Source organism: Lipotes vexillifer, unplaced genomic scaffold, assembly GCF_000442215.2.
Source record: "Lipotes vexillifer unplaced genomic scaffold, Lipotes_vexillifer_v1.1 scaffold234, whole genome shotgun sequence".
NCBI classification, from domain to species: Eukaryota; Metazoa; Chordata; class Mammalia; order Artiodactyla; family Lipotidae; genus Lipotes; species Lipotes vexillifer.
In genome coordinates, this window is record NW_006782612.1 from 862,645 (window position 1) to 880,911 (window position 18,267).

General features: G+C 39.7%; 1 protein-coding gene across 3 annotated transcripts in view; it reads right to left on the minus strand.

Moving 5' to 3' along the window:
* Window positions 1–660: 660 nt before the first annotated feature.
* EPDR1 (ependymin related 1) overlaps window positions 661–18,267 on the minus strand; it is a 33,012-nt gene continuing 15,405 nt past the window's right edge. For 2 of the 3 annotated variants that reach the window (XM_007455334.1, XM_007455333.1), the window contains 2 exons: window positions 1,992–2,200; window positions 661–854 (listed from right to left, as the gene is read on the minus strand). In XM_007455334.1, the coding sequence (XP_007455396.1) occupies window positions 661–854; window positions 1,992–2,200 (403 nt within the window). The remainder of the gene's footprint in view (window positions 855–1,991; window positions 2,201–18,267) is intronic. The other variant, XM_007455335.1, reaches the window with a different exon arrangement.

An 18,267-nucleotide genomic window follows, 5' to 3' on the forward strand; every position in this document is an offset into this window, starting at 1 on the left:
TACAGCTTTTCATTTCCTCCCCAAATGTTTACATCCATTGGGTCATGCCATAAAGCTCTTAAGGCCGGAAGGGATTTTAAGGGATCACACTGTCAGCAGCCAAGGGAGCACAGAGTGGGGGAAAAGGAGGTGCTGGAGGCATGCAGCAGTGGGCACAGTCACTACCCTGGCGCAGGCAATAAGCGGGTCATTGTCTGTAGAGAGCTTAGGCATTAGTACCAAAACTGACCAAAGTCGTTCCGCTCTTTTTATCCCCATGTGCCAGCCATCTAGCAATTCCCAGTAAGGTCGATAACAACACATTCGCCCCTGCTGACCCTCCCCTCGCCCTGTGTATGCCACCACACTTCCCATACACCTGCACACAGAAAGCGCAGCTCCCAGACAGGCTTCGGAAACATCTGAGGTCCCCGTGTTAGCCATCTCTTCATATATCATCACATACTCTCCATTCCATTCCTTTTTGTAAACCTAGCCCAAGTAGTCACAACCACACATACAAAAAAAACCCAAAACAAAACACACATCGAAGTTTATCTTCCTAGAATTATGATATTTATCTCTAATGAAGAGTCTCATCTCTCAAGTCTCAAATCCGGTTCGAGCTGGGGCGGCTGGCTTCTGATGTCTGATGCTGTCCCTTCCGTGTTCACACGCTTATCAGGAGCAGTCCTCTCTCATCCTCTCCGGCTGGGCTGTCTGGCATGTGCTTGGCGGGGTAAACACCGACGGGTCTTTAATGCCCAGCTGTATGTCGAAAAACCGTGTGGACAACAGCACACTGTAATTTTTGGTGAAGGTTTCCTGGACAGGATAACAATCCTTGAGTGTATAAATGCCAATCCAGGTTTCATCTATAGGAGGAAGGCAAGTTGAGTTTTTAATGTACAAGACAGGCAAAATGTGTGTATTTTTAATTATGCAAAATATACATAAAATAGACCATTTTAACCATTTTTAAGTACAGTTTGGTGGCACTAAGTACATTCATATTGTTATGAAAGCGTCACCACCATCCATCTCCAGAAATTTCCCATATCCCCCTGTTGAAACTGTTCATTAAACACTAACTCCCCATTCCTTCCTCCCCCCAGTCCCTGGAAACCACCATTCTACTTTCTGTCTCTATGATTTTGACTATTCTAGGTACCTCATATAAGTGAAATTATACAGTATTTTTCCCTTAGTGACTGGCTTCTTTCACTTAGCATAATGTCCTCAAGGTTCATCCATGTTGTACCATGTGTCAGAATTTCCTTCCTTTTTAAGCTTCAGTGATTTTCCACTGTATGTATACACCAGCTTTGTGTACCCATTTGTCTGCTGATGGACACTTGGGTTGTTTGTACCTCTGGCCTTGATGAATAATGCTGCTATGAACATGGATGTCCAAATATGTTTGAGTCCTTGCTTTCAGTTCTTTAGGGTATATGCCCTATATTGCTGGGTCATCCGGTAATTCTGTGCTTCACTTTGGAGGGAACCATCATACTGTTTCCCACAGCATAAAGGCCTGTGTTTTTGAAACAGTCTTGGGGGAGGTGTGTTGGCAGCATTGCAGAGAAGAGCTTCACATCTATGTATAAAAGCAGATATAATAATGGCAGTAGATCTGGTCGCTGCAACTTTAGTTAGTGTTTGGGGGAAAGGAAAAGGAGGCACCCAAATCTAATGTGTGACTTAGACAAACACCTTCCATGTCACAGACCTCCAGGGCATCATGAAACATCAGAGCCAAGGCTAAGCCCATAATAGTCAAAGTGGCAGAAAGTTACAGGGGGCCTTAGAAGGCTGAGGTGTTTGTTCAAGTGCCTTGCTTAGATTCCAGCGCTACATAACTAGCAGAGTACATTTGGGGACTGCAAATGGAGTTAAACAATTTGATTAAGCTTCTAAATTTCCTTAACAACTACCTTCCTTAATGGACTTAAACATTATTTCCCACCCTGCTTCCTGAGATGCAATACTTGAAGACTTTGTTGAACCCTTACACGATCTGGCTGACTTTCTGTCCGACCACTCCTGGACGGTGATCTGCTCCTGGGGCCCCCCAATGGAGTACTGGTCCTCAAAGGTGGAGTTCTGAGGAATGTCTAGAGGGTCCCAGGGGTCTGTCAGGGTGATCTTGGAGCACTGCTTGGTGGCTTGTTCAATCTGAAACATCACTGCATCCTTATAGAGCAAAATATATTCAAATAATCTGGAAGACAGATTGAAAGAGAACAGTTCAGGACTTTATGTTACAATCACCATGTCTTTTATCAGCATAAAAGCCAAAGGCCTTTGATACAAGTTATTCTTAAAATAGAAAAAAATAGAAAAAAAATAGTTTTGCTGCTAGGCAATCATTTACTTACTTATAAACACTAGGCGCATGAACAACTTGAATATAAAATAATTAAAGTTCAGGGGTCAAAACTGAATATTCATGAGACTGTTACCTATCATACCTATCAATTACCTATTACCTTATCAAGTACCTATTGTATGACAGACCCTGTGCTTGAGATACAAACATGAGGAAGGTGAGGCCCTGGGTTAGCAGCTGGTTTGTGACCTTTTAGCCTCAGAGACACAGGAGGATTTGACTCTTGCCTTAGTTGTTGAGTCCTTGTAGCACTGAGTCAAGGGACCACAGGGATATGTTGAATGCAGGATGCCAAGGGCCTGCAGAGGATGCACCAGACTCCTGTGCCCCACTGTCTCAACTGTCATCATAGGAATGGGCTTTGATGAGGTGCAGCTGTGCTGGGAATGGGCTGAGACTGGCAAGGACAAAAGCTGAGGGGACCCCAAGCGAATGGCTTTGCTGAACTGGATTTGTCTGCGTGTTCTCAACCTCGTCCCTCATATCCAGTGCACACCCTACGTGCAGAGCAAGCCAGAAGTATTCCCAGTCTGTGCCCGAGCCCACAGACTGCCCGCTGTCACCTTGCATGCTGTGTGGTCACCAGCCCTGTGTCCTTCCTAAAGCTAAGCCATCTTGGTGTTGGGTGAAGCTCAGTGGGTTTCCATGCATTCAACCATCAATCTAAAACTCAGGGTACTGCTATTGATCAAGTGGAGTGAGGTTGCAGCCGTGATTCAGAAGTGAAATTTGCAACACCTGAGGGCAGAAGAGCCCAGAGAAGCATCTTTTTGTGAGCAAATAATAGCCAACAGACTATCTGTGGTATGTAAGGCTCACCCCACTCCACAGCCCCCAACGAGGATGCCTGTTCTCCATCCCAAGTCAGGGTTTGAGATTTCTTCAGAAAAAATATTATAAATGATAACTGTCCATATGGTCAAAATAGTACCATTATTAGGATTATATTTCATTTTCTATGAGCTAGCATAAAAATATAAACATAACCTCATTTTATGTATTTAGAAATATCGACCCTGCTTATTCTAGAAGATGTTTGAAATGACTTACAAGGGTAAAACCCAAGCACAGACCTTGAGAAGTGGGAGTGAATGGAGAAAGAAAAGGAAGTGTTCACGTTATGCGCTACTGCTCAGACATGGACCCAACCTCCTAGACTATACCTGCAGGGTTCACATCAAAGTACAAGCCCTTTGGAGGAGTTTGGAGTTGGACTGTCACTGCTTCCTCACTCCCGGTTAAGTCCCTGGCACATCAGAGTCTAAACATTCATGGAAGGAATATAGAAACATTAGCATCAACTATAGAGCATACTCCAGCCATAATATGGGATTCTTGGTCCATACACAGATCCTGCCCCACGATCCTCTCAGGGAGAGTGGCCACCCACGAAGCCCCTATACCGTGTGCTGTGAGGCCTGGCTATCTTCATCCTCCCCATCTCCTTCTGCTTTCCCAAGTTCAAGGTGTTTAGGCTAGAGAGTCAGGCCTAGCTTTGGCTGATACTCCAGTTGCGTGCAGTGATTGTCCCCTGAAAGCTCTGCACCCATGTGCAGGAGAGGGGGTTTCCTTCTTGAAACTCAGCCTCCGAATCCACAGAAGCACAAAAGTGGGAGCCTGGTGGCCATGTTTGTGTACATGACCTGGCCACCCTCCTCAGAGGCGGACATCTGACCCAGGGTGGGACAATCAGATGCTCCTGCTCGGACATGTAGAACTGCCACTGAAGGTCTGCTGGTCAGTCTCTTCGTGTGGCTGGCCATGTCATGTGTAAACACAGGAGCCATGGGAGGCTAATTTCCAACAGGTGAACTGGATAAGAATAAAGAATGAAGCACAGAGAAGCAGCCGCAAGCTGGGATTCCAACAGCTGTTCATTTCCTGGATGCATTTCCTCTCTGAGGCCTGGTGCCTACAGATCCACCTGCGGAGTTATGATAATAAGTTTCCTTTGTTCTAATAACTTTCCTTTTTCTGCCTGGAACTTTTTGTGTGACTCATAACCAGGACTCATTTCTAATACAGTTGAGGACTCCACTGTTCCATCTAGAGCCCTGGAACAGCCGCCAGCACAGCTGTTCTGGGAGAGGCACCACACGGGCCACTGAAGAACCAAGGGCCATGGATGCCCGGTCAGTCAACTGCCAGGGAAGGGGGCAGCAGGAAAAGAACTCTGCTAACTTCACTGTTTTCCCGAGGCCAGCTCTGTCCATATACAGAAGTAAAATGAAAATTCTAGACTTGAAACAATCACTACAAAATGTTAACATTGGTTAATCCTGGGGAGTCTGAACACAGGTGTTTGTTATGATGTTCTCTGTACTTTTCTAAGTTTTCAAAATATTTAATTTGAAAAAAAGAGGGCACAGTATGATACTGAGGTTATGTTGACAATGCCTTAAGTAAAACAGAAAATATTAATTTAATGGGAAACAAAATAGAACTGTATAAGTCATTTTTTTCAAAATCCCATGTGGATATAAATGCTAGTACTGCTACATTGAAAGTTTTGGAAAAGAAGATTTTCATGGCTTGTATGTTTATATGAACGTCTTCATAGTCAAGATGTAGGTTCTCCATCACAACTAGGATAAAGGGCCTGGAGCCCGATAGAGCCAGAAGGTCAAAATGTAGAGATCAGCCAAGGTTGAAATGAATCATCTGCCTGGGATGCTGTGTGGGTAATAACCCGTAGATCTGAAGCAGTGATGGACTTCAACAGAAACTGGATCCTGGGAGGTGAGATCAAAGCCTGGCTCTGAAGTGGAGGAAGCTGTGAGGGCAGGAGTCACCCCAGGGTGCAGTCAGGCAAGGTGAGGGGCTGGAATGGGTGTGAAGGACGAGGCAGGCGGGCCAGCACTGGGTCAACAACAGCCTGCAAACTTCGCCTCCTTGCTGGCCAGACACCAAGCAAAGCATTGTTCCTGGAAGGGCCCTGCTGCTGGGTCTCAGGTTCTCCCCGCCCAGTCAAGAGGTCAGCAGGCCAAGCTTTTCATGGCAACCCGCCCAGTCAAGAGGTCAGCAGGCCGAGCTTTTCATGCAGAGGAGGTGCCCGGCGGGCCACTTAGCCTCTCACCTCGCGGGATAAAGGATTTTTGTGTCTTCTGACAAAATTCTCAGGCTGTGTGGACAATTTCTATTGTTTCCTGAAAATCCATTTTCCTAAAAATTGAAACTAACTTAGAGAAATAACAACTCTCTGCATACGTGTCTACTGATTTTTTAATTTTAATTTTAATTGTGGTAAAATACACATCACATAAAATCTACCATCTTAACCATTTTTAAGTGTACAGTTCAGGAGTGTTGAGTATGTTCACATTGTTGTGCAACCAACCTCCACAACTCCTTTCACCTTGCAAAACTCTGTACCCATTAAACAGCTCCACATTTCTCCCTCCCCCAGCTCCTGGCCACCACCATTCTACTTTCTGTCTTTATGAACTTGACTACTCTAGGTACTTCGCATAAGTGGCATCATACAGTATTTCTCTTTTTGTGACTGGGCTATTTCACTTAGCATAATGTCCTCAAGGTTCATCCATAGTCTAGCATGTATCAGAATTTCCTTTGTAAGGCTAACTAATATTCCATTGAGTGTATACATCACATTTTGTTTATTCATTCATTCAAGGATGGACACTTGGGTTGTTTCCACCTTTTGGCTATTTTAAATAGTGCTGCTATGAACATAGGTGTGCAAATGTATTAATTTTTAGTGTACTATACACATTTTACAAAAATAAATAATGATTTATGTATTTTCTAGCCTGCATTTTAAATTCAACAATTTGTCCTTGGTAGTCTCCCAAGTATTTCCATAAAGTACATATCAATGGAATCATTTTTCCCTAATTTATTATGAAAATTTTAAAAATGTAGAAGAGTTGAAGGTCTAATACAATGATCACCTTTGTATCTACCATTTAGATTCAACAATTGTTACATTTTGCCATATTTGCTTTATCTATTTCCTAAATATCTCTTACAAACAAGACTCTGTACTTCATGTCCCATCACATCAGAAGACAAGTGATGTCCCATTCCGCTATTAATGCTACCAACTTTGATCACCAAGCCACATGGTTACTCTAGATGTCTCCATCATAAAGGCATTTCCTTTTGCAATTACCAAGTAATCAGTGGGTAATACTTTGTGATGCTGAGAATATCCTGTTACCCCGTAACTGTCACCTAATCATTTTAGGTAAAACAATTTCTTGAATCAATTATTTCACTGGAGGTTGGTATGATGCTACCAATGGTACAGCAAATGGTACCTATCCAGCTGTCTATCTAGTATCACTCTGCACTCAGGTTTTTATTTATTCAACATACATATAATTAAAGTCATTATTCCATTTGATGTTCAAATTATCCCAAGTTCAGTCAGTGGGAACTCCTTCCACCTGCTATTTGTGACTTATAACATGATTCCATTAGTCTTTGAGTGATTCCTGGGTTTCTGTGACACAAGTGTCCCAGGCTCATCTTAGACTTTCCTTGCACCATATCTAAAATCAGTCATTCCTCTAAGGAAACCTGGAACTTACTGGGAAACGACTTAGAAACCAACATCTGGGCCCTAGATGTGCTCATTGTCATTGGGAAGTCATTGTTTTAAGGACCTTTCAGTGGTCAGAACTTCTTACGTTGAAAAAAAAAACAAAACATGAATTCATACTGATATTTCCAATCTAAATTTGACATTATAGGTTCTCCCCTATCATTTTTGTTTTTATGTTTACATATATTTTCTCTTCAAATAAAAGTCATGCTTCCCAAAAACATTAGCAAATTTACTTATTTGCTTTATCCTACAATAGCTTTGAAATAATACTTTTTAAAATGTTATAAAAAAAAAAGTGTTATCAAAAAATACAACTGCCCGGTGAAGTTTAAGATTTTATTGCAGTTCTTTTTGTCCTTAGAATACAACTCAATACTGCATTAAAAATTCACTTGGATTAACCCTGTTCCCTGGGTGGCTATGTTTCCAGATTGATATATCATTAGGTTCATTTGTTTGTTCTCAATTCCGGGACTTCACACTTTTCCCCTTTGATTTAATTATATTATTTAAATATGTAAAGTTTTTCATCTTTCAGAACTCAGAACAATATAAGAAAACACATTCAGGGCTTCCCTGGTGGCGCAGTGGTTGGGGGTCCACCTGCCGATGCGGGGGACACGGGTTCATGCCCTGGTTCGGGAGAATCCCGCGTGCCGTGGAGCGGCTGGGCCAGTGGGCCGTGGCCGCTGAGCCTGCGCGTCTGAAGCCTGTGCTCCGCAACGGGAGAAGCCACAACAGTGAGAGGCCCGTGTACCGCAAAAAAAAAAAAAACACACATTCAGAGAAGTCTCACTCAAAATTAGAAAAAAAAATTTTAAAAACTTGTTTAGGAATTCCCTGGCTCTCCAGTGGTTAGGGCTCTGCGCTTCCACTGCAGGGTGCACGGGTTCGATCCCTGCTTGGGGAGCTAAGATCCCACATGCCATGTGGCGCAGCCAAAAAAAAAAAAAAATGTAAAAAGAGAAGTCTCATTCCCATCCCAATCCCTGCCCCATCCCTCATTCTCCCAATGGATAGCACCTTTCATTGGCTTCCATGTTATCTTCCTTCATTTCTTTTGACCAAACTAAGCAAACACATGTGTGCACTCTCATTTCTCTCTCTTCTTTCCAGAAAGGGTAGAATTCTGTATACACTTTTCTGCACCTTGCTTTTTCCTGTCTCTATTAATACATAGAGGTCGTCATTATTCTTTTCTATGGCCATATAATAGTTTATTGTGTGTAAGTACCATTGGTTATTTAGTCAGTCTCCTGCTAATGAACATTGGCTTGTTTCCATTCTTATTATATTGCCCAAAACAAAACACTGAATAACCTTGTGCTATTTTGGAGTTATATATTTAGGATATATTACTGATATGAAACTACTAGGGCAAAGGGTATTTTGTTAATATTGTCAGATTTCTTTTCAAAGAGTTGTGCAGTTTTGCACTTCTATCAGTAATATATGAGAGCACCTGTTTCCTTTATAGTCTTGCCAACAGATCATATTGTCAAACTTGGATTTGTGCCCATCTGATAAGTAAGAAATGTTATCTGTCAGGATTTTTTTTTAAGAACTTTTTCCTTTTTTGGTAAGCATAATGAACATACAATGGACTGCATAAATCTAAAGTGTAGAGCTTGAGAAATTTTACAAAGTGAAGGATTAGGAAGCCCCCACCCAGATCCAGTTATGGCACACCAGAAGCCTTCCCCAGCCCCTCTCAGCCACTTCCCTTCCACAAGGGATAGTGCAGGTTTTTTTGTCTGTTTTTTTTTTTTTTACATCTTTCTTAGAGTATAATTGCTTTACAATGGTGTGTTAGTTTCTGCTTTATAACAAAGTGAATCAGCTAAACATATACATATATCCCCATAAATACTTCCTCTTGCGTCTCCCTCCCACCCTCCCTACCCCAACCCTCTAGGTGGTCACAAAGCACGGAGCTGATCTCCTTGTGCTATGCGGCTGCTTCCCACTAGCTATCTATTTTACATTTGATAGTGTATATAAGTACATGCCACTCTCTCACGTCATCCCAGCTTACCCATCCCACTCCCCATGTCCTCAACTCCATTCTCTATGTCTGCATCTTTATTCCTGTCCTGCCCCTAGGTTCATCAGAACCATTTTTTTTTAGATTCCATATATACGTGTTAGCATACAGTATTTGTTTTTCGCATTCTGACTTACTTCACTTTGTATGACAGACTCTAGGTCCATCCACCTCATTATGAATTACTCAATTTCATTCCGTTTTATGGCTGAGTAATATTCAATTGTGTATATGTGCCACATCTTCTTTATCCATTCATCTGTCAATGGACACTTAGGTTGCTTCCATGTCCTGGCTATTGTAAATAGAGCTGCAATGAATATTGTGGTACAAGACTATTTTTGAATTATGGTTTTCTCAGGGTATATGACCAGTAGTGGGATTGCTGGGTGGGATGGTAGTTCTATTTTTATTTTTTTAAGGAACCTCCATACTGTTCTCCATAGTGGCTGTATCAATCTACATTCCCACCAACAGTGCAAAAGGGTTCCCTTTTCTCCACACCCTCTCCAGCATTTATTGTTTGTAGAATTTTGATGACAGCCATTCTGACTGGTGTGAGGTGATACCTCACTGTAGTTTTGATTTGCATTTCTCTAATGATTAGTGATGTAGAGCATCCTTTCATGTCTTTGTTGGCAATCTGTATATCTTCTTTGGAGAAATGTCTATTTAGGTCTTCTGCCCATTTTTGGATTGGGTTGCTTGTTTATTTGATATTGAGCTGCATGAGCTGCTTGTACATTTTGGAGATTAATCCTTTGTCAGTTGCTTCATTTGCAAATATTTTCTCCCATTCTGAGGGTTATATTTCCATCTTGTTTATGGTTTCCATTGCTGTGCAAAAGCTTTTAAGTTTCAGTAGGTGCCATGTGTTTATTTTTCTTTTTATTTCCATTTCTCTAGGAGGTGGGTCAAAAAAGATGTTGCTGTGATTTATGTCAAAGAGTGTTCTGCTTATGTTTTCCTCTAAGAGTTTTCTAGTGTCTGGCCTTACATTTAGGTCTTTAATCCATTTTGAGTTTATTTTTGTGTATGGTGTTAGGAAGTGTTCTAATTTCTTTCTTTTACATGTAGCTGTCCAGTGTTCCCAGCACCACTTTTGAAGATGCTCTCTTTTCTCCATTGTATATACTTGACTACTTTATCAAAAATAAGGTGACCATATGTGTCCGGGTTTATCTCTGGGCTTTCTATCCTGTTACATTGATGTATATTTCTGTTTTTGTGCCAGCACCATACTGTCTTGATTACTGTAGCTTTGTAGTATAGTCTAAAGTCCAGGAGCCTGATTCCTCCAGCTCCGTTTTTCTTTCTCAAGATTGCTTTGGCTGTTCGGGGTCTTTTGTGTTTCCTTACAAATTGTGAAATTTCTTATTATAGTTCTGTGAAAAATGCCACTGGTAGTTTGACAGGGATAGCATTGAATCTGTAGATTGCTTTGGGTAGTACAGTCATTTTCACAATGTTGATTCTTCCAATCCAAGAACATGGTATATCTCTCCATCCATTTGTGTCATCTTTAATTTCTTTCATCAGTGTCTTATAGTTTTCTGCATACAGGTCTTTTGATTCCTTAGTAGGTTTATTCCTAGGTATTTTATTCTTTTTTGTTGCAGTGGTAAATAGGAGTGTTTCCTTAATTTCTATCAGATTTTTCATCATTAGTGTGTAGGAATGCAAGAGATTTCTGTGCATTAATTTTGTATCCTGCTACTTTACCAAAGTCATTGATTAGCTCTAGTAGTTCTCTGGTAGCATCTTTAGGATTCTCTATGTATAGTATCATGTCATCTGCAAACAGTGACAGCTTTACTTCTTCTTTTCCAATTTAGATTCCTTTTATTTCTTTTTCTTCTATGATCGTTGTGGCTAAAACTTCAAAAACTATGTTGAATAATAGTGGTGAGAGTGGACAACCTGTCTTGTTCCTGATCTTAGAGGAAATGGTTTCAGTTTTTCACCATTGAGAATGATGTTGTCTGTGGGTTTGTCATATATGGCCTTTATTATGTTGAGGTATGTTCCCTCTATGCCTACTTTCTGGAGGGTTTTTATCATAAATGGGTGTTGAATTTTGTTGAAAGCTTTTTCTGCATCTTTTGAGATTATCATATGGTTTTTCTCCTTTAATTTGTTAATATGGTTTATCACATTGATTGATTTGTGTATATTGAAGAACCTTTGCACTCCTGGGATAAACCCCAATTGATCATGGTGTATGAGCCTTTTAATGTGTTGTTGGATTCTGTTTGCTAGTATTTTGTTGAGGATTTTTGCATCTATGTTCATCAGTGATATTGGCCTGTAGTTTTCTTTCTTTGTGACGTCGTTGTCTGGTTTTATCAGCGTGATGGTGGCCTCATAGAATGCGTTTGGGAGTGTTGCCCCCTCTGTTGTATTTTGGAAGAGTTTGAGAAGGATAGGTATTATCTCTTCTCTAAATGTTTAATAGAATTCGCCTGTTAAGCCATCTGGTCCTGGGCTTTTGTTTCTTGGAAGATTTTTAATCACAGCCTCAATTTCAATGCTTGTAATTGGTCTGCTTATATTTTCTATTTCTTCCTTTTTCAGTCTCAGAAGGTTGTGCTTTTCTAAGAAATTGTGTATTACTTCCAGGTTGTCCATTTTATTGGCATAGAGTTGCTTGTAGTAATCTCTCCTGATCCTTTGTATTTCTGCAGTGTCAGTTGTTACTTCTCGTTTTTCATTTCTAATTCTATTGATTTGAGTCTTCTCCCTTTTATTCTTGATGAGTCTGGCTAATGGTTTATTAATTTTGTTTATATTCTCAAAGAAAATGCTGTTAGTTTTATTGATCTTTGCTATTGTTTACTTCATTTCTTTTTCATTTATTTCTGATCTGATCTTTATGATTTCTTTCCTTCTGCTAACTTTGGGGGTTTTTTTGTTCTTCTTTCTCTAATTGTTTTAGGTGTAAGGTTAGGTTGTTTATTTGAGATATTTCTTGTTTCTTGAGGTAGGATTGTATTGCTCTAAACTTCCCTCTTAGAACTGCTTTTGCTGCATCCCATAGGTTTGGGTTGTCGTGTTTTCAATTGTCATTGTTTCTAGGTAGTTTTTGATTTCCTCTTTGATTTCTTCAGTGATCTCTTGGTTATTAAGTAGTGTATTGTTTAGCCTCCATGTGTTTGTATTTTTTACAGATTTTTTCCTGTAATTGATATCTAGTCTCATAGCGTTGTGGTCAGAAAAGATACTTGATACAATTTCAGTTTTCTTAAATTTACCAAGGCTTGATTTGTGACCCAAGGTATGATCTATGCTGCAGAATGTTCCATGAGCACTTGAGAAGAAAGTGTATTCTGTTGTTTATGGATGAAATGTCCTATAAATATCAATTAAGTCCATCTTGTTTAATGTATCATTTAAGCCTTGTGTTTCCTTATTTATATTCATTTTGGCTGATCTGTCCATTGGTGAAAGTGGGTTGTTAAACTCCACTACTATGATTGTGTTACTGTCGATTTCCCCTTTTATGGCTGTTAGCTTTGCCTTATGTATTGAGGTGCTCCTGCGTTGGGTGGATAAATAATTACAACTGTTATATCTTCTTCTTGGATTGATCCCTTGATCATTATGTAGTATCCTTCTTTCTCTCTTGTAATAGTCTTTACTTTAAAGTCTATTTTGTCTGATTGGAGAATTGCTACTCCAGCTTTCTTTTGATTTCCATTTGCATGGATTATCTTTTTCCATCCCCTCACTTTCAGTCTTTATGTGTCCCTAGGTCTGAAGTGCGTCTCTTGTAGACAGCATATATACGGGTCTTGTTTTTGTATCCATTCAGCCAGACTATGTCTTTTGGTTGGAGCATTTAATCCATTTATGTTTAACGTAATTATCGACATGTATGTTCCTATTACCATTTTCTTAATTGTTTTGGGTTTGTTATTGTAGGTCTTCTTCTCTTGTGTTTCCTGCCTAGAGAAGTTCCTTTAGCATTTGTTGTAAAACTGGTTTGGTGTGCTGAATTCTCTTAACTTTTGCTTGTTGTAAATGTTTTAACTTCTCCATCGAATCTGTATGAGATCCTTGCTGGGTAGAGTAATCTTGGTTGTAGGTTTTTCCCTTTCATCACTTTAAATATGTCTTGTCACTCTCTTCTGGCTTGCAGGGCTTCTGCTGAAAGATCAGCTGTTAACCTTATGGGGATTCCCTTGTATGTTACTTGTTGTTTTTCCCTTGCTGCTTTTAATATTTTTTCTTTGTATTTAATTTTTGATAGTTTGATTAATATGTGTCTTGGCATGTTTCTCCTTGGATTTATCCTGTATGGGACTCTCTGTGCTTCCTGGATTGATTAACTATTTCCTTTCCCATATTAGGGAAGATTTCAACTATAATCTCTTCAAATATGTTCTCAGTCCCTTTCTTTTTCTCTTCTTCTTCTCTGATCCCTATAATTCCAATGTTGGTGAATTTAATGTTGTCCCAGAGGTCTCTAAGACTGTCCTCAATTCTTTTCATTCTTTTTTTTTTTTATTCTGCTCTGCAGTAGTTATTTCCACTATTTTATCTTCCAGGTCACTTATCCGTTCTTCTGCCTCAGTTATTGTGCTATTGATTCCTTCTAAAGAATTTTTAATTTCATTTATTGTGTTGTTCATCATTGTTTGTTTGCTCTTTAGTTCTTCTAGGTCCTTCTTAAATGTTTCTTGTATTTTCTGCATCTATTTCCAAGATTTTGTATCATTTTTACTATCATTACTCTGAATTCTTTTTCAGGTAGGCTGCCTATTTCCTCTTCATTTGTTTGGTCTGGTGGGTTTTTACCTTGCTCCTTCACCTGCTGCATATTTCTCTGTTTTCTCATTTTGCTTAACTTACTGTGTTTGAGTTCTCCTTTTTGCAGGCTGCCGGTTCGTAGTTCCTGTTGTTTTTGTTGTCTGCCCCCAGTGGCTACTGTTGATGCAGTGGGTTGGGTAGGCTTCCTGGTGGAGGGAACTAGTGCCTGTGTTCTGGTGGATGAGGCTGGATCTTCTCTTTCTGGTGGGCAGGACCACATCTGGTGGTGTGTTTTAGGGTGTCTGTGACCTTATTATGATTTTAGGCAGCCTCTCTGCTAATGGGTGGCATCACATTCTTGTTTTGCTAGTTGTTTGGCATAGGGTGTCTAGCAGTGTAGCTTGCTGGTCATTGAGTGGAGCTGGGTCTTAGCATTGAGATGGAGATCTCTGGGAGAGCTTTCGCTATTTGATATTACATGGAGCCACGAGGTCTCAGGTGGGCCAATGTCCTGAACTCGGCTCTTGCACCTCAGAGGCACAGGCTGACACCCAGCCGGAGCACCAAGACCCTGTGAGCCACACGGCCCAAGTCTACAGTTGTTCTCAAAGTCCACTGCCTCAATTTAGGGATGATTCGCTGTCTATTCAGGCATTCCACAGATGCAGGGTACATCAAGTTGATTGTGGAGATTTTATCTGCTGCTCCTGATGCTTTTGGGAAGTGTGAGGTCTTCTGCCAGCATTCAGTAGGTGTTCTGCAGGAGTTGCTCCACATGTAGATGTTTTTCTGATGTATTTGTGGGGAGGAAGGTGATCTCCACGTCTTACTCCTCCACCATCTTGAAGGTCTCCTTCAGTGTCTTTTTCATTCCCTCTCCTTTCAGCTTCCTTCAACAGTGTAGTTTTAATTTGCCTTCACTCATTATAGTCGGTTGAACATCTTTCCATATGTTTAATTACCATATACTTTCTAAATTTTCGATAGCTAGTGATTTAACCTTTTGTATCTGATATAAGTTGCAGATTTTTTTCTCTGCCATTTGTCTGTTGACATTATTTACATTTTTTTCTACATTGCAAAAGATTGTACTTTTTTTTTTTTCTTTTTTTTTTTTGCAGTACGCAGGCCTCTCACTGTTGTAGCCTCTCCTGTTGCGGAGCACAGGCTCCGGACGCGCAGGCTCAGCGGCCATGGCTCACGGGCCCAGCCACCCTGCGGCATGTGGGATCTTCCCAGACTGGGGCACGAACCCATGTCCCCTGCATCAGCAGGCGGACTCTCAACCACTGCGCCACCAGGGAAGCCCAAGATTGTACATTTTTGAAGTCAAATTCCTTTTATTGTGAGGAATTTTATTTTATTTTATTTTATTCCTTTTATTTATCCTTTTATTCAAGAGGAATTGAATTTAGTCAATTCCTCTTGCATTGTGTCATATTTAGAAAACCTTTCCTTTGTTAACATTTAGATCTTTATCTCATTTGGAATTTATCCTTGTGTATGGTGTAAAGTATGGGTACAATTTTATCTTTTTCCAATTGTTCTAACATCATTGATTTAAAAGTCTATCTTTTTCCCAGTTATCTGAGATGCCACCCTTATCATATACCAACTGCAGATCTATGTCAGTCTACTTCAGGACTCTACTTTATTCTATTGGGTTGTCTATCTTTTCATGCACCTGTGTCACACTGCTTTAATTACAGAGACCTAATAGTGTGTTGTTTCATAATCTCATAGAATTTGCTAGACCTCCTCTTGTGTCCTCCTTTTCCAGGATTTTCCTAGATATTTGGGTTTTTTAATTTTTCCATATGAAATTTAGAATTAACTTATTTAGCTCCAACAAAAACCACCCTTTTGGCATTCGGAGGGGGAACAATGGATATCTGTATGATGTTGTCATCCTATTCCCCTGCAAAAACAAAAAAGTCTTTACATTTTTTCAAATCTCATTTTGTGTTTTTGTATCTTTCAGGAGTGTGTGAAATTTTTCCTGTACAGATTTTGCGGATTTCCTTTGAGTTTATTCCTAAGTGGTTTGTCTTTTGTTGTTTTTGATGTTGCTATTTAAATGAGATCTTCCATTGTTATTTTCTAGCAGATTATTGTTTGTATATATTAAAGCTATTGACTTTTCAGGCTAATTTTATATACAGATAGCTTACTGAATTCTCTTAGTTTGAATCAGTTTCAATTAGTTTTATTTTTTTAGGCCTTTTATGTTTTCCATGTATACTGCACCCATATCACTTGTAGAGATAGTTTTTATCTCTTCTTTTCTAATTCTCGTGTCTTTAAATATTTTATCTCTATGATTATATTGGCCAGTAAATCCAACACAATATTAAATAAAGTGGAGAAAATGGCCATCTTTGCCTTCTTCCTGAGTTTAGTGGGAAAGGGGCTATGGTTTCAATATTAAGCAGATTAAGAATGCTACAGATTTCATCATATTAAGGAAGCATCAATCAGTTCTTTTGAATGCTTTGTATCAAGAATATTTATCGAATTTTATCATCTGCCTTTCACAGATGTTTACAGATTCCCTAAAATTGAATCATCCTTACATTCCTGGAATAAACCTCATTTGATCATAATGTATTCTTTTTTTTAAATGTGCTATTGGGTTCGGTCTGCTATTTGGGAATTTTTAATCAATGATTGCATCAATTTTCATAAATGACATTGCTTTACAATAATTTAACAGATGCATAGTTCTCTTGTACACATATACCATAATTTGCTTCAGTAGTTCCCTACTCATGACCACTTAGATTATTTCCACAGTTCGTTAGTATTAACAATGCTAAATACAAATTAGAGAGAAGCCCTTTTGCCTTTCTGTTTCTATATCCCTATTTAAAATTTATAGCCTGGGATTGTTGGATCAAGGGAAATTCCCATTTTATATTTTATGAGGTACTACTGTTTCCCAAAAAGGAACAGTGGAAGTTTTAACTGGATGTAGAGCTTCATTATTTTCTTCCTATTAGAAAAGGTACCAGAAGTTTACCCTACTATGAGAAAACAGGAGATATCCTTTCTGTTTAATTTTCCTACCTCGGATATGGTTTACAAACAGCATGAAAAGCACTGTAAAGTAGCTTTGGTCAAGGGATTAAGGCTCCCTGTCTACCACTGGTGAGCTGTATGATCATAATTTTAATCTCCATGTTTCCCATATATAAAGAGAAACTAAAATTTTGATCTCACAGCATTATTATGAAGATGATTTGAGATAATGGATGTGAAATTGTTATGTAAATGAAAGGATATATAGAGTTTTGTAGGAAAGTCTGATTACAGTTGTGTTTACTATAATCAGTTAATGTTTAACAAGTAAACTGCTCATTTAACTTGTACACATTAAGATGTGGTCTGCTATGTAACAAAGAAGGGTTAATTCATTCAGATGAGATGGAGAGATGAAGGAGAGAACACTCCTGAGGGCATAATAGACCCCTTTGTGGAAGACCTAGCAGGCATTCTCACCCATTCTCCCTGACCTGCTTCTCACTATAGAGGCTAAGAAAGTATACTCATATACTCGTTTTCTTAGCCTTCCTAGAAGCTAGGAGTATTACTGGTTCTGGCCTTGGAGACCTGAAGGGAAGTCTATGGGGAGAGGGAATCCTCTGGAAACTTCTTTTCTCACAAAGAAAGAAGAGGAGAGTCTCTGTTGCACTCCACTTCCTTCGTTTTCTGCTCTGAATGTAGCTGGGTGAGAGCTTAATTCTTGGAGTGGAAGCAGCCATTTTGAAGCCATGAGGCAACAAGTCAGCATGCCCTCTTGCAACTACGGGCCAACATTCCAAGAATGGCAGAGTGGATGCATGGATAAGGACCAACCAGGGGCCTTGGTGAAACTGTTGAGTCAAACCTACAGACACATATCACCAGAATTCTGAGGTAAACAAAAAAATCCTTATAATTTAAGCCTCTGACAGTGAAATTTTCTGCAGCCAAAAGCACCTTACATGAAATAAGTAAAAACCAATACTTTATAGGTATTACCTATTGGATTCCTTATAACAAGCCTGTGAAAGCCTTCCCTTCCAGAATGAGCAGGGCCCAAGGATTTGGTTAATCCTAGAACGCAAAATACCAGATCCTGGCCTGGGCATAAATGAACCCGAATAGCTACTGCCTTCACAGCCAAGGAGCAACTGTTTTTCTGTCCTGAATTGGGGTAGTCAGGATTAAAAAAGTCTAAGGCAGAAGTTACAGACTGGCAAATTCAGCTGGCTGACATGTTATTAGCTTTTTTCTTTTTTTAAAAAACAGATGAGAAAATATAAGGCTCAGAGCATAATTTAGTAGTAAATAATGGTGCCAGAATCAAACCCAAGATGTGATCTCCAACCAGACTCATTCTAATACACTGTTACCACATTCTTTGCCTCCTTTCACAGGGGAAAGGAGTGATTCTTCCCATCCATGTAGAAGTACTTGGCCATCCAAGATATACTAAATTACAGAGAAGGGAGTGGACAAATATTATATTGTGATTACAAAAGTACTTTGGCTTTT